Below are 17,953 nucleotides of genomic sequence, written 5' to 3'. Positions count from 1 at the left end.
AGTCTCTAACAGAGATGCTCTGGCTTCATTACGAGCACATTAGATAATTNCCCCCGCAGCCCAGATGAGCTGCATAAAAAAAGTACACACTGACCTCCCCATGAATCTCAAGATCAGAGGGAAAATTTTTTTTCCAAAAGCATTTCAGTATCTGTTTATATATTCAGGGTAAGACGCTCTAAGTTCTACCACGCACTAAGTGAAATGAGCATTTGCTTTGAAAATTCATAGTTTTGCCTCAAAAACCAAAGCCCTTTCCAGTGGCCAAATTCTGTTTAGTCTGCTGATTGCTGCTGCTGGAAGGAAGGGCTGAATCTCAAACAACACTGTCTTAATTCAGCCAGTCTGTTTCAGTTGTTGAAGTAAAATACTCAGATGCTATAGCCATCAAAGCCCTTCCACAGCACCATTCACAATGTCAAGACATTAAGAGGAGTCCATTTCTTGAAAACTGATGCAAGTTATTACGTGTATTTCTATTCTGGAGAATGAGGCCAAAATTCAAGGTAGCAAAGACAGATCTCTAACATGACAAATACCACTGTAACTCTTTGCATAGAGATACTTATGCTCTTTCTGATGAACAGGTATGACTAATCTTGGGTGTCATTTTTAACGAGGTGCTTTGCTTCTGGGATCAAGCAAGGCATTTCACATGTTGCTGTGCACTGCACTGTATGAGTATACTAGCCTGGAATAGCCATAGCTGGGCACTGTAGTCCACACACTACTGTATGGAAGAGATCTGCCTTCTGAAATCTTCATATTCCCATAACCCAATCAAAATTTGGCAGACTGCTTTCTTTCCAATTAGGATTGAAAAACATTATTTATGTTTTTCAGGGCTTGAAGAAGTAAGAGCTGTGCTGTCATTTAAGCTATTGCTATGAAAAATATTAGTCTGTTGGCACTAAAATCGTCACCGAGAATCCTTTTAAAGGCTCTTCTGCATGCAGTGAGGTCAAGCTAAACACATTCTTCGCAACAGTGGACAACTTGAAGATGCTAAAGTTTAAAAGGATGAAAAAAATTCCATTTGTTTATAACGCAAGATTGAAAAGGTGTTACGTTTTACATGGGATATCTTTACAGGATTTTAGATGACCTCTTTAAGTAATATAACAGTTTGCTTTTCTATTCTTAGCTCAAAAAAAAAAAACATTTTTTTCATGATAATCAATCATTAAGAGAATGGTGAGAAGGTAATTAATATACTAGGTATATAAATACGCTAACAACCACCACAGAAAAGCCTTCTTGAATATGCAGAAAATGTCGAACAAGAGCCTCATCTCCCTAACAACTACATTAATTTCTATAATAACTTAAATAAGAATGAACTTCTACATACTCAACATTGTTAGCTAGTTTGTTACTCGTTAACGCATACAAGAAGACAGCAAACACCAATTTTGCACGGATTTACATAATATTTGGAGTCACAATTAAGTGACCGCTTAACATATCCCACAATTTAGAATGCTGGAAAAATTCAAGATAAACTTTTCTGTTTTCAAAGAGTACAAAGGCATTACATTTTAAAAAAGCTGATCAAGCCTAAACATATGACTTGTGAAATCCTAGACTTATTAGTCTTACAATGATCCTGTACAAAAAAAAAAAGAAAGAAAATTACAGAAAGTGATGCAGAATGTAATAAAGACACTAAAATCTCTAGAAATGAGCAAAAGTTTTTACAAGCTAGCTAGTTTTCTTTTCACATGACCTGAATTTAATCAAAAACATAAATACATAATGTAAAACTTGTATATACATAGTTTATAGTCACATCTGTAACAAATACCATACTGTAAATTGATTTTATAAATTAGAGTAAAGTAGAAAAGCAGTACACTGCATGTATAGAATTAACTTGGACAAACAGTATTCAATATTGATGATGTGTACAGATATGAATCTATTCACCTTTCCTAAATGAAGTATTAGCAAGTCATTTTTTGCACTCTACAATTACACATACGGGAAATATTTCTGATGACTACTACAGGAAACAAAAGAAATGAAGTAGCTGGAAGCCAAGTCTCAGCAAATTCAGTTTCTCCAAGTCAGCATATACTACAGCAAGTTTCCTCATGATAGACTTGTAATCACTCATGAGTAAATGGTTTAGAAGAGAAAGGTTAAAATGAAAAGGAAATCCTGGTTCTCCAGGTTAACTTCAACTTCATTCACAGCCCAAAATTTGACCTCAGTTCAGTTTGAACGTTTACATTTTTTTTTAAAAAAAATAAGGGGAGGGAGGGCTGACTCCTCATGAGAATGTCACTTGACTCCATCAGAACCCTAATTAATGTGCAATATCCTCTTCTGACGGAAAGATCCTTCTAACAGCACAGTAGGAAACTTTCCACACAATTCATTCAATAGCTGGTTCAATAGCTCTCAAGACAGATTAAAAAACAAAAAACAACAGAAACAAAAAGCCCGTTCAGCATATAGCTATAGAAACAAGCACAGTTTGTTCTAATGGGAAATGTATCATAAATATAACTGACCAAAAAGCAAGCAAGAATGCTGGCAAACACAGAATTGAATATAAACTCCCAAAGAATCAGCTATGCTCAAAGTAATTAACACAGCCCTTTCCAACAGACAAGCAGCAACCGATTTCCTGCAGCACTGATGAGCAATGTTCAAATAGTTTGGGCAGTTTTTGTTTACGTGTGATGAAAATACTGGACCCCGCACAGAGCGGTGCTAGACAGGTAACTGAAAGGCTTTGGTGTGTGCCCTACTGCTGGAAGTACTGTGAGCTCTTACCAAAAGAGGAGGTTTAAAGGTGACCTGATTACAGTAGCTACTATCGAAGTATGAAGACAATAGTATTGCAGGGTAATTCAGTGAAGTACGATACAAAAAACAACGGCTGGAAGCAAACAACAGATCAATTCAAATCAGAAACAAAAATACCACCTTAATAAAGGGTGCAACTCAAATACTGTAGTGGTGTCTCTATCTTCTAATGTGTTCACATCCAGACTSTCTGCCCCCTGGAAGCTATGCTTTAGCTAAACTTACGTTATTAACGAAACTAAAGGAAATTTAGATACTTCTGGTACAGGAGGTCAAGTTCTGTAAAAATTGATTCTCCTGCCCTTAAATGCTATTAATCTGAGTATCCAGTTTTGACAGATGTCCCTTCAATACCTATTGCAGAAAGTGTACAGCTTCATAATAGTCAATTCTGATGTATCTACATGATCAAAAATGAAAGATGACATATTTGCAAAAATCTAACCTACAGGGAGAATGCAAACCTGACAGCAGATGGAAAAGAAATATGTATAGTTTAATAAAGGAACTATTTATACATTAACTGATTGTAGGTGCATCACTTCTATCAAGCTGGTCACATCTCATCACCATGATAAGGTACAGAAAGAAATTCATAAAGGTATCTACTGCAATTGCAAAGTGAACTTTTACACAGAGGATAAGTCTATTCCATTYTGAGGAACTTCAGGGAAGTTTTATCATCAAAAGAGATGTAAATATAAACAGCACATAAAAAAAGCATGAAAAACAGTTTTAAGTATCTTGAAATCACTTTTTGCATAAGTGCCCATATAACAAAATTAAACTTAYTTCTTGATGATTTCTTTTGAATTTCTGTGACATTGCCGACCAACCAACATTTCTGGCCATGCCCTGATGGCAGACAAGCCAGGTTCCTTTTGCCTAATTCATCACATAAGCTTCTCATTTTTGTTTAAAGTCAACAATCAGGAATGAATTTCAGCCACCCACGTAGCATTTGCAAGATATCAATTGATGAGTACAGGTTACTGAATACAGCAATCAATATCTGTTCACATAATATTATTCAGCTGCTTCTATCAGTGGAGCTCCTTCTGGAAATCCGATTATCTGAACCACTAGGTTATCAAAACTGGCAAAAGGAGGTCAAGCACACAAGTCTAGCCTTTGTAAAAACTCCAGAAAAATCACGCAACTTTTTTTTTTTTTTTTAAAAAAGTCCTCAATTGTTTTTCAATCAATCACCAAACACACATATGGAAGATGTGAAACTTGATCTAAGTGATTCAGGACTGTAGTACCTCCAAATCTGGTTGCACAGATCCCCAGTAGGAAGGTCCATATTCATTTAGGAAAATAGATGAAATAAGAAAAGGCAGATCAGACTCCCATTTGAAGTCTGACTCACAAACAAAAGATACAACAAAATTCAATCATAAACTCTTCAACAACAGAATCTTACGGAAACTGAACTGATAACCTTCCTGTGCATTGGATGGTCTCCTCCACGCCCCTTGAGGTATTATTCCCCATATATTATTCCCCATGTAATTCATATGTATTTGCTCACAAAGCAGCAGCATCACTTTTTTGGAGGGAACGAGGGTCAGTCCTAYGACTTTTGGAATGCAGCATATATAAACTCTACCGTAATCTTCTGAACTCAATGTCCTTAAAAAAAGTAAAACTGTAAACTATAATGAAGATAATTTCTGACTAAAGCCAGAATAAATTAGTTATACTTGAAAACTTTTTGTCTGTTTTCTCTGAACACCCTGCAGCAACCAGCTCATGGCCCAAACTGGGACTCTTTCAATCAAATTTCAGAGAAATATCTACTGCCTAACCATGCCTAGCAAAGTCAAGGATAATACCCTGATAATAGCCTGAGGCTGATGACCAATTTGTTACAAAAGTAATATCTACCTATCAACAGCATCTTMTTTATTGATTCATTCTATTAAAAAAAATAGGAAGTCCAGTGTGGTGGGAGCRGGGGGAAGGGGAAGAAGGCAAGATCACATGTAAGTGATAGTCTTCTATGAAGAACTAGAAACTTCAGAACTTGCATAAAAATAGTCTTAAAAACACACTAATCTGCTCCCAAGATCAAAATGGAACAGATTTGAGAAAGCTTATTGACACAAAACAAGACTCATCCTTTTTCAAAGGCATGACTTTGGCAAGCCTGGCAGACCACTGCTTGTTGTTCAACCATATATGACTGTCTGTTCCTCAAATGATTCCCAGTACTTGTTTCCCCCCCAAAAGAAAATAAAAAATGAAAGCATCACCACATGCAACAGTGCAACATGGCTGACTTTGGCAAAAAAACAGCATAGGGTAGTCTATTCCTTTAATTCATAAATACCTATGTCCCACAAAACATCAACATATGGTACATACCATCATACACAGCATGTACTAAACAGCTTTTATGCTACTCCCACCTCAACAACTATCAGAAGCGAGCAAGTTTTTTAATGAATGAGCTGAGAGAGAGGTTAAAAGGTTCAGTGATTCTAACAAATCTACTGCAGCTCAGAAAGAGTCCTTAGGGGTCAGGAAGGAAAGGATTTAATAGTTTTCAGTGGAGTGATATATTTGCCTGATGATTCTATGAAATATTCTTGGAAAAAAAAAATTCCATCACACTTCAGCAAATGTAAATGTTTAAACTGTGAACTTAGTCTTCAGTTGTCTTCAGACCTGTTACCATATGTCTTTCCTTTTTGAGCGTACTTCTTAATATTAAAATAACATGCTTGCATTCCTCAAATAACCCATCTGCTGTTTCCTATTTCTGCTACTTTAAAAGCCTGTCAGCTGTTATCCTTTGCAGTTCTGAATTTACAGCAAAAAAACCCATAACAATATTTTTTATTTTGTTTAATTATACTGACTTCAGGCAATATACTTTAAGAGCCCCAACTTGTGAAATAATGAACATGCAAGACTGAGAAAACAATATCAAAAATACTTCATCATGAAACCTAACTCTCTCTCTCCCTTAATTGAGACTAAACATGAAGTAGAATAGGTAAGTGTTATTTCAAGATTCTGTACTATTCAAAAGTTTGGGACTACTAAGAAATAGTTGCCTCAAAATAAGTAGATAAAAAGATAGGAAAGAGTCATGGAAGGAGTTTGTAAGTGAAGACTTCTCAGTTAATCCCACATCTAACTATGCTATCTATATTGCACAAGCARTACAAACCCAATGTGAACCAATTCCTACTTGTTTCTCAATCTTTTATCCATGCCCTACAGTATTAAATTTAAAAATTACACTGATCAAAAGACTATTTTTGTTCAAAACAAGACACTGCAAAGCTGCACAATGAAAGCTTTCGGAAGTCTGTAAGAGGGCAGAAAACTTTACAACTGCAGGATTGGAGTTACTTGCAAAATATTCTCCTCCCAATTTAAGAAATATTACCCACATTTAATTAATTAATCCCCACTTGTATACTTCATCAGTATGTTCATTACCGACACTGAGTGCCTGATGTTGGCTTTTTTCTTCCAACTAGCAACAGAAGCAATTCAACAGAATGAGAACATAGTCAACTTCAGWCCAGAATTATGCATATCTGGGCACTGCCTTGAAATAAGTGGTAAGTATAGCAGTTATCTTGGGTCTTGACTAYAGCATGAACTCTGAAAACTCTTTCACCATTACTAACGTTTCACTGCAAAGATGTAGTTAGCACAGGTACAGCTTTATAGTAGATGCTGATGGAAATAAACCGAGGGAGGAAAAGCAGCCTCAAGAATTAGTGCCACCCAGCAAATATCTTACATCATCTTGAATACACCTTCAAACTGTGATGCRCACTCCTGAGACTGTTTGCACAATTACCTCACGCAGTCATTGGATTAAAAGAAATAAAATTCAACAAAACCCAAGCAGCAAAGACTTCAAACTCACATCTACTTCCTCATAGCTGAGTATGCTAATAATTTAGGTTATATTATGGCTCCTTCAGGTGGCATCAACCATGCATTCAGGGCAACATGAGCCTGCTTCTGTTGAAAGGAGATGAAATATCACCTCACTCAGTTTACCACATAGCTTGATGGTTAGGATTCTTCCAAGCTGGGTGATCTGTGGGTTCAAATCCTCTGAAGCTGAAGAGGAACCAAATCTCTACTTTAGGGGCAAGTGGTCTAATGAAAAGTGAGGAAAAAAAACAGTGCAATTTTAGATGAATTCAAATTCAGTATAATCAGATCAACTATTCTGATTTTTTGATGCAGGCATCTTACTCCCACCTCTCCTGCTAGATCAGAGTATTCTTAATCTTGCTTCGTAATCTTGTGTCTAGAAGCCATCCTGCCCTTGAATAAAGTACTTATAAGTTTCAGGAGGCTTTAGAAGTTAGATTGTACTTACAAGTAAATTGATTGTATTGCTCTGAGCAACACAGTTAGCTTGTTTATAGTATGGAGTGGTTCCAACTTAGGATTTTAAGTTTATAAAAAGTTTGAACTGATAGATAATTCAGCAAATATCTTGCATTTTTATTATTTCTGACAAACATCAGTACCTATCCATTTCATTTTTACAGGTTTATTAGATTTTCCCCAACAGCTTTTTCCTTTACTCTCTTACATCTGCCTCATAGTAAATTGCATGTTTATACTGCCAATGCAACAAACTGCAAATGCAACAAGATCCACTCATTACTCAAAGACTGATAATATATATATACCTTGCTGCTAACTGTAGAGTAGAATATTTGCTTATTCCACTCCTCTGATTACAATGGGACAGAAGTCCTTGCTTCTGGGGAATTTCTTTCTGCTCACTRGCCTAGAGGTGGATATGGCAAAATCATTACTCAATTGCCTACATTTGTTCTGCAGTTTTATCAGCTTTATGGTGCAAAAAAGTTAATAACTGGAGAGATGAAATTATACTTGCAGAACACTTCAAATATTCAACAGGAAACAATCCTAGGCCTGCATCAGATTAAGTGACTAAAAAACTGGCAGGTAACACATTTACTAATTGACTACAATGGAAGAGTGCTGGAAAGTATCCATTTCTCAGTATGTCTCACAGTGTATTCTACAGTTTTCTTGCAACCCCTGGCATTTTATAAAGATGTAGTATTGCAAGCTTCAGAAAATTTAACTTCCTTGACCAGAAAAAGCAAAACAAATAGACCATGCAGCTGTGAAAAGGGTAGGACAGTACTCAGTGCAATAAGGCAATTACAGTATCAGAGGTATGCAGATAAGAATAACAATAAAAGAAGTAAGAAATGACATAAGTTATAAGCCCTATGTTTTATTTCAATATTTTCCAAGGAAATAGATTTAACACACTGTAAACCTACCAAAGTATTGTTTTGTATAAAACTGAAGTAATGGATTCTGATAGAAATAGAGAATACCAAGAAGAGTCATGTACTATTCAGCTTACCGTGCTTGCAAATATAACTGAAAGATAAAGATAAGAACAAGATGACATTTGAAATGTTTAGAAAAGTCAATAGAATGCCATGATTAAACAATCAACTGTTTCAGTATGCCTAAAAATTAGCAAGCTTTAACAGAACACAAAAGGATCTCTTCCCAGTCTGCTGGGAAGTGGCAATGAGATTTTACTGTTATAGAAGGGGCAGAACCAGAAAACAGAATAAACAATACACTAGAGCACTCGTGTGTTGCAGTTTACATAAATGCACATCATCACCTATTTCACAGCATCAGATACAGTGCATAAGAACCGATAGCRAACTTGAGAATCTGCTGGTAAGTTTTTGCAGATATAAACCAGTTACAAGAAGGGATCACTCCAAATTTACTTTACTGACCAGGTATGTCTGTCTGTCAGTGCCAACAGTAACGAGCACACAAGAAATTTCAGCCATCTCCTTGTCCTCTGTGGGAACCAGAAGCAACTTCACTGCACTGAAGACAGAATTATCCACTCTACAAGACTGTCTACAGATACACTGCTGTCTTTCACCTTGGTTCTTCAGAAACTGCTGTCGCCTCTGATGGTGATTCCTACTGCCAAGATACTCCTCAAATTCCCTGTTCTGTACCAGTAGGCTCTATCTACCATAACAGGTTATATCACCATCATGTTTGTATTACTCAAAGGGACTAACAATTTAGAACCACCACTATGACCTGTATTCATATACATCTTTACACTAAGAGAAGAATCAGAACTCTTTAAAATGAGTCAGACAGCATGCTTAACCATCAGATACAATTACAAACAAGTATGGAAAGACCAGGAGCCATATTTGAAAAAAACATACAAACACGTTCTGAAGAGTCACATGAGTCATTTAAAATATTTTACTGAATAATCCTTTGTTCTCTTACTAGAGAGAACTGCAGTTTCAGAAATACTTCTTCTAGACTACTAGTTATTCTGAGATACATAGCAGCTTGTTCTTTGTCACTTATACTGCCACTAAGTAGCAGAAGATGAACCAAGAACAGTGAAGAACCAGATGACAGTGTTTTGATCACGCTTGTTTTTAACAATGATAGGGTATAAAATTAGTCAGCTGATATTTGCTTGTATCTCAAACCACAACAGAGATCCTTCAGAGGAAGCACAGTCAGGTCTGGGAAAGGAATGGCCAGATAGTTTAGAAATCATAAAGCGCAAGTGGAAGCGTGTAACAAGAACACRCACAAGCTTGCACATGTGAGGACAAACTAGGAGATGTCAAACAGCAAAAGGCCACAAAAGATAGTTAGTTACACTGCACTGGGTGTGAGTCACAGAAGAAATTCCGAGGAGAGACGAGCAATAAAGGTCCTGGTCAAAGTTACAAGGAAAAAGGCAACTACACATTATAGGACAGTGGAAAGGAGACATAAAAGGTCAAAGAGCAGGAGGAAGAAACGTTATAATCCCTATTTTCAAACTAGGGATTCTTAAAGAAATTGTATTTTTCTGATATGCTGATATAATAAAAAACATGATAAAGGCCAGGCATCTCAAAATTAAGTTTGAAATACTTCAAAAAAATTGTCAGAATAAGCATTCAGGATATCTGCAATGATATGTATTACGACCTCAGTGACTGTCAGTAAAACTTGCTTATCAGAATGGAACGTAGCTACTCTCCTAGAAGTTAATAGGAGCTGTCTCAGCACAGGAGATATGTCAGCCTAAAGTGTTTGATCAGAGTTTCCTAAGAACATAAAGCAAACTTAAAACAAGTTTATAGGCTTACTTAGAGACATATGAAATACAATATATTTTCAGATACAGTTAACATGAAGAATAAACACAAAAAATGATTTTTCTGAAGCAACAAAAGAACATCTACCAAACATGCTTCTTCCCCTTTCACTTGTTTACTTATCCATTAGCTGATTTCAGATGACTGGTTATTATATGCGCAAAATAGGAGATTTTCTGCTATGATTTATTTTATATAATAGATTCCATAAAACAAGCACCAAGTTATCTTAGGATAGGATGGGAYTGATTTTCTTCCTAGCTAAAAGTACTGTTTATCCTTTCTAGAATATTGCAGAAAAACAGAAGACAGAAAAATACTCTAATGTATGTAATAGGAAGAAATTATCTAAAAAAAAACATTATGCAGAAAAACACAAAATAAAGCTCAGCTATCCAGCTCTATCATCCTCCCTTCCAAAACCTACATCTTGATCATTATTTAACAAGCCACTAATAAAAAACAAAGGGTGCATTAAAAGGGCAAGGGTAACACTGCTGAGGGCAAAAAGAAGTTAGACAAATCTTCAAATCCATCACCTCTGAAAATTAATGAGATGAGAGTYTCAAAAAATAAATATGAGAGAAAGTGTAGAAAGCAAACATGACATTCACTCACATAAAATTCTCTGGATATTCACTCAAGGCCATATCAATGATATTCAAAGCATCATGATAGTGTTTCTGTGCTGATAGCAAAAGTGCAAGGAGATGAAGAGAATTGGCATCATCTCCTTGTAGCTGCAGAGCCTGACGAACATAACCCAAAGCTTCTGGTATCTGATTAAAAGAAAAAAAGGCAAAAAAAAGAAAGCACTGCTATTAGACATACTGCCTCCTGTAACTTGACTGCATATATATAAAATGTTCAAAGTAAATTATTCACCTAGATACCATGCAGAAATCTAAAGACTCCTGTAAAATACTATTTAGAAGTCTGAAATGAACCTGACTCACTATAGCAAACAGTGAAAATTAAACAATATATTAAATCCTGGTAAATGARAAAAGTTTTACTGAAATAGTTCAGTTCAACCCTTTAAAAGTATCTGCTAAGAGATAAATATTATTCTTTTTCAAATATTAGCTGTATTTCTAGATGATTTTGAAAATATTTTAATTGTAATTTGTTAGCTAAAAATACAGCTAAATTGTCAGAGTAACTTTTCTTCCTACGGAATTTCACAATCACCTGAGTTGCATATGCCTTTGCTCAAAACAATAAGTACACTAAGTGTTACAAACAGGAGATTTTTATTAAGCAACACTAAAAATATACAGTTCTGAAACACAAAGTCATAGCCTGCTACTGAAAAATATTTTGTGATATTGAAGTGATGATCCCTTTTACTCTAACATCACATAGTCCAATGTCTCTGCTACTCATTAGCAATGAAAAGTAGTCACCTAGAGTATGTAAACTGCTGTGCTTAAAGCTACTTCCTAAAATAAACTTGACACAGGAAAAGGCTTACCATGACATATACAAAGCACTTCCACATTATCCAAATTCATATAGTATCTGGTAGAATCCCAACTCCTTTAAACAGAACAGCTGTACAAATTAGACCTAGCTCTGATCTCTGATCTCTCTTATAGCTTTAAAAGATTTTCCACTTAAATACATTTTTGCAATTTTGTTCAAAATAACCAAACTTTCTACAAGTATTTGGAAAAGGCAAACATCTTAGCAGGTACTGAAGACGTAAACCYTGTCTCTATTATTAAAGTCTAGATTCAAGAGTCCCACTCTCCAGATAAAATCCAGTCTGAGTGGACTGAGTGGAGATTATCCATAATATCAAGGTAAAAATAGGAAAGGAAAAAAAACAAAAAAAAAAAAAACCTTTCGGTTGCTTTCCATCTAGCAATATAAATGCTGGAAAAAAAATAAAACTGAATATCTCATGTCTTATTTGGATCCTGCAGCTGGGAATACTGCAGCTAGAGATTACTGCAGTCTGGAGAACTGTACAGGGCTGAAGGGGTCCAGAGAGAMTATTTCTAGATATGAATGATAGCTTCTTTGCAGGGGAAGTGTGAGAAAAACATAGACCATGGATTGCATTTTTCCATATATATTTCTATATACATATAGAAAATAAGGACTTGACTGAACAAATTTTCATCTATATCATTCTGTATGACAGAAAGAGGTTCTATTCTTCATACGACAACGAGAGGCTGCATTTTCAAAAAGTAAAACTAACCTGTCTGGATATGGCAAGCTGCAGTGCCAAATAAAATGCTGCCAGATGATCTGTTGGAGACAGACTGTGAGCCCTTAAAAACAAAGAAACAAAACAAGCAATTTTTTTCTCCCCTATTAATACAAGTTATACATAAACACACACGCACACACATAYATTTACGTATTCATATTCAGATCTCCCCTCTCAGGTATGTTCATATTTGAAAAAGGGAATTGTGGGGCACCTCACACTGCTCTCACTGCCTAATCTGGTCTTCTTTACAGTGGCTTATCTTATACTCTCAGTCATTCTTCATTTACCAGAAACATCTTGGGCCTTTTCAAGCCCTCATTTTTGGTASAACTGAATTATGCAATTCCAGCATAAATCTTAAAAATGAGCAATACAAAACAATTCTTTCAATTAAAATATACTCTTGTGCAAACACTACACAAAGTTATGGAAGGACAATTGTAATAAAAATTCATTTGACAGAGGTTTCTTACCTTATACAAAAAGTGCTTTCAAAGACAAGAGTGAGGACACCCGCACAAGCAGTGCCCAACAGTCTCTGAGAAGAAAGAGCAGTCTCACCAACAGAGCCCCAAGCAGTTTAGAAGCACAGAACTCAGAGGCCGTTAGACCCCCAAATTTTAAGCTCATTTTCAGCCCAACATACTAAGCCTCCTAGAAAGACAGCTACTTCAACTTCTAACAGTTGAGACTAGACTAGTAGAGTACCTTGCTAATGTAGCATGGCAAAAGCAACCTAGGCTGGACTGACTTTATTATAGCGTTATAGCAAAAGGCAGCGTAAGATGTGGCTCACCATGAACCTGTACTTGAAGGAAATATAAGATTTACCTTGGTCATCTTTTTGCAAATACTAATTCCGTGCACAAAAATATTGAGCTGTCCATTACAGCAGTATTCATCTCGGAAATATTCATATCTACCACTGTGGTAAGTAACCCCAATTAGTAAAATTACTAAATAAAAATTTCTTTTTTTTTTTGAAGGTTTATGTTTTGGTCAAATGCACACACTCTATTTTGTTCACTTTGACACTTCTACCACAGAAGATATGCTTATAATATGCACTACAACTTCTCCTTGTAATAACCTGCAAGGTAAGAAGTTTTCCTCTGGGTCTTGAGCATGTAGAAAAATTAATAATAAAATGGAGGATAATTCCCCCAAATGATGCAAAGTAAATGCTAGGCAGAAAGTACATTTCATTTATTGGCAGTGTTCTTTTAGTAAAGGCTCAGATAGAAACAGGATACATAATAACGATGTCCAGATCACTTAATCAGCATTCTTTGTCAGGAGGGAACAAGATCTACCTTCCCTTAGATCACAAAGTGAACCCTCTGCCTCCAGCTGCTACAATTCTGTCTTTCCTTGTTCAAAGGCAGATAGCTCCACTAGATCAGCAACTACACTTAACATATACCAACGAAGTTGAAGTTACTAGGGCACAGTGTCATATTTTCCTAAAATTATTTCTAAATTGAAGACAACAGTGAAATACAAGACCTTAACAGTGTTCAGAAACAAGTCTTCTGTTTTAAAATTTTAATTCAAAACTAAGCAAGACTAAATGACTCTGAGAACAAGAGAAGATTTTAACTTARGAAGACTGGTTCAATCACCCAGCTTCAAAAAAAGCTATGACCTTCTATCAACTACTCAGAGACTTCTAGGAAATAATATAATTCATACCACAGGAAAAGCACTAAAAGTGAAAAAAATAAAATAAAATAAAATTTCAAAACAATCACCTTCCAGAACATCTGTACTCCCTTTTCTAAAAAGGTAATGATGGGATTTTTTTTAGGTGCAGAAGCTCCATTCTTTTGAAGGGCCAAACCATTCTAACCTAGATCCTCATATTGGCAATATCACCAGCAACAATATCAACTTTCTGGTACAGTTTTCAAAGCATATGCCCTGTACATCAGTAAAACCTCCAAAAATACTTAAAACCTTACAAGTTAATTTGGGGAAATGCCTGTAGACAGAATGAATATATAATCTAAGCATGAATATACTGGAATGTGCACTTAAACAAATATGGAACAATTTCTGGTAGGGTATCAATTGAAAATAAATAAATAAATAAAACGATCACAAAGACACAGAAAACACAGATGTAATTAATCTCCATGTGTCCAAAGACATTCTTTGTATAAATTTATATGCTGCTAGTTAGCACAAATATTTAAAAGCTTCGTATYGCTACAAAATTAAAGTTCCATTCGTAACACATAGCTAAAGGACATGTGTAATGGTTCACTGAATAGATGCAAGATATGCTTTTAAATTTCAGCTGGCACTATTCACTGCTTGGAAGTCTTGGAACTTCAACAGCTAAAAAAGCATCAAGAGGCTTGTTCTGTTGTAGAGAATGAAACTGCAAAGTTTCTGGGTGTAAGAAAATGTAAAATACAATCAAGTAATATTTGAATAGAGTGGGGAAAATACTTTCAGCAGTAGTGACAAGCTGAGTATCATTTGAAAAATAGCTCTAGTAACCTACTCTGTATTACTTTAAAAAAAATCCCTACAATACTTTTTTTTTTTAATCCCTACAGTAGTGGTTTTTTTTTGTTTTGTTTTGTTTTTTTTTTTTAAACACTATAGTAACTCGGAGAGTAAGGAAGGATAAGGAGCTGAAATGGAATGGATTAGCTTCAGGCTAGAATTCATTACGTCCCTCGCTGTTTAAGAGAATCAGTAGAAGGAAGCAAACCAGTATCAGGACAGGACAGGTGGAGCAGAAAGCTTTACCAGCAGGTGAATGGACAGCAATGGTGAGCAAAATTTAGCACAGTATTTTTGAAACAGTGAAGATGAAGGCCATGATAACAGGGCCAAGATGAGGAACTGAAGTGAAAACCAGGAAGTATAAAGATCAGTTTCAACATGGAGCAAGACCGCTGAAGTAAAAAACCTACTAAAACCATTAAGGAATTACAAAAACAAAGATGCGTTAAAGCATATTTACACAAACAGGAATAGCCAGGAGAATGGAATGGCCAAAACATACCAGCTTCACTCTGATGTTGCCTGGTAAATTCTCCTTCAGCCTCAGCCCCTCAAATATACAGCTACCACCCCCAAGTAGTCCTGAATTTTACACCCATATAAAAATCTGCTCATGTTAATTCATAAATTGGCAAAGAGACTCCTTGAAGCATTTAGACCTATCTCACTGCAATAGGATTTTGCAAGAGTATGTAAACGTAAAAGGAGGCACATTTAGATGTTGCAGCTTTTCTGCTGGCTATGCTGTCAAGATCTGTTTCTTTTTTAACTACATCCAGTTAGGGCAGAGTGGTCCATATTCACCTGTGCACAGTCATCACTGTTTGCAGAGGCAAATCCTCAAGAACGAACTATCGTCATCCCAAACAGTACTACTTCTGAGTAAGGCATTTTGAAAAAGGGGTATTTGCAATTTCACTGCCTGTGCTGTTAAATCTTCAGCTAGAAATGATTTTCCTCTCCAAACATGATACCTTATTACCTGCGCTTCGCCTTTCGTCCATAACAGCACTGCCTCAACTACGACTCTGCCTCCACAAACATAAYTGCATAAACCTAGTGTACAATCTGATCGGCCACTAACTCTACCAGAAACACTGTCAGTTTCTGCCATGACTTGTACCATATTTCCCCTTCAGGTTAAAACAGAACTCCTTTAAACATGTATTTTATCCTAGAGAGCAACACAAATGTCTTTAAAWTTAAATAAAAGGAAAAGGATCCTTGGGAATCAGTTCAGGTATTTGACAAAATGATGAAGTGAATGTTAAAGGAATACATTCTACATTCATGAAGGCAGACTCCTGGAGGTAAAATCCTCATTACAATCTTCACAAGTCCCTCTTTTTAGCACATAATCAAGCTTTTCAATACATACGACAGAATGAAATGAAAAGACTAACACCTACTCACCTCTGAAATGCAAGAAGAGCCTTTCTCTGTAAGACCTCTTGCATCCCTCGCAAAGATGCTAAAAAGGATATATTTAATCAGCGATATGTAAGATCAAGAGATTTTATTCCACATGTTTATCGAAGAAGTGTTAATACATTGACTGGGAGAAAAAGGTTGCACAAAGAAGYTTTAATTTTGGAATCTAGCATTTTGCTAGGTATCCACTTTTAGGCAAGATGGGAATTTCTGAATATGAATGTGTTTATTATCTTACCATCAGTAGCCTGCAGGCTGTAAGTCAATCCCAGTGCTAAGTAGCCTTTTGCTTTGAACTCTGATGTTTTGTCCCCAAGATCAACAACAGTTTTGGCAAATCTTTCTGCTTCTTCCAACTGAAAATATTATAAAACATCAATGTGAGTCTAAAACTAGCTAAAGTTTACATTATGGTGAACAGAACACACAGCATGAGTGTTATGCACCCTTAGTCCATTGAAATCTCAGTAATCATCTTTAAGGACTCTATTTCCCCTTGTAGTAGACCTAGTTTTCTTCCCAATTCACACTGCAGAACACAGATTTAATCTGATACAGATTTAAATAAGATTGTGATTCTTGTGATTAAGAAACACTGTCACTTAACATACAACTCATTCTAAACTTGAGTTTTTACCTTTTTAAAAATATAAAATACAAAAATATAGATTAGAATTTTTTTTCCTGCATATATATACGTTGTCTGCCCTTTTTTAAAATTTCAGAGTCAGAGGAGTTCTTGTTCTATATACTATTCCTTTTGGAAAAATCAATTGCAAGAACCATGGCTCCAATCATGCAAAAAAAAAAAAATGGCCATACAGATCCCTGCATCACATGTGGTATTGCTGAAAGTATGGAGGCTCATAAATACAAAAACATAAAAGATTAGGGTTTAACAGTCTGCACACCCACACTAGCACACTATTTAACAATCCAGAAATAAAAAATAACAAGAATTTGAATCCATTCCAGTAAATGTAAATGGTAAGTACAGCAAGCAGCTTCATGCAGGCTCAATCCAAAGGGAACAATTTACAGAACTAGGATTTATGTTAATTATTATTAAGACTATACTTCTGTTGGCCTCRGCAAGTCATGTTCCTATCACTGCATTATTTTCTCAATTTCTGCTTGCAATCTTTCCTTCCTCTCCTCCTACTTTTTAGAAGTGGGTAAGTAACATCTCTTTCTGATCATTCCTCTGAAAATTACACATTTATACTGTAAACTATATGATGATCTTCAATCACCTTATTGTTCTTGCACAAATGCACAATTTGAAGACCATCTAAAATACAACTCAACACTTTTTTAGAAAAAAGTCCCTATCTAAAATTTATAAACACCATTATCATACAAGCGTGAGAGAAACAGAAGAAATTTTTTGAAAAGATTGGAGAACAGACTTTTATCCCCAAAAATTTTCCAAAAAAAGTTATTTTCCTTTTGCAGAGAGAAAAGAGAAGTCCGATTCACATTTTTAATCTCCATATGCCAGTAATGTATGTTTCAATTCCTAATTTTTTTCAGTTTTTACAACCAAGGTAATTTTCTGTTTTACAACAGCTGAAATATAGGAAAGCCATCATCTTATATTTTATATGAAATGTATTAAAATGGGAGTTCATGCATTTCTACTACAAAAGCTCCTCTTCTGAATTATTTACCAATAAATAAATCGATTTGGGAACTGATAACTGAACTAATTCCCTTCCCTCTCCTTCTCTCCCTCCCCACAAAAAAAAAAACAGCTATGTCAAGCAGAGAGGAGGGTCTA

General features: G+C 35.6%; 1 protein-coding gene across 1 annotated transcript in view; it reads right to left on the bottom strand.

Moving 5' to 3' along the window:
- The window catches only part of TTC7B (tetratricopeptide repeat domain 7B), a 128,043-nt gene that overhangs the window by 52,926 nt on the left and 57,164 nt on the right, over positions 1–17,953 (bottom strand). Inside the window, exons 12-15 of the mRNA XM_085317638.1 lie at positions 16,412–16,529; positions 16,156–16,213; positions 12,211–12,283; positions 10,620–10,780 (exon numbers count right to left, since the gene is read on the bottom strand). Coding sequence (XP_085173764.1) covers positions 10,620–10,780; positions 12,211–12,283; positions 16,156–16,213; positions 16,412–16,529 — 410 coding nt within the window. The remainder of the gene's footprint in view (positions 1–10,619; positions 10,781–12,210; positions 12,284–16,155; positions 16,214–16,411; positions 16,530–17,953) is intronic.

Source organism: Rhea americana, unplaced genomic scaffold (assembly GCF_003343005.1).
Source record: "Rhea americana isolate MKP2758 unplaced genomic scaffold, rheAme1 scaffold_5, whole genome shotgun sequence".
NCBI lineage: Eukaryota > Metazoa > Chordata > Aves > Rheiformes > Rheidae > Rhea > Rhea americana.
The sequence above is the reverse complement of the archived record's forward strand: the minus strand, read 5'-3'. Positions and strand labels throughout refer to the sequence as shown.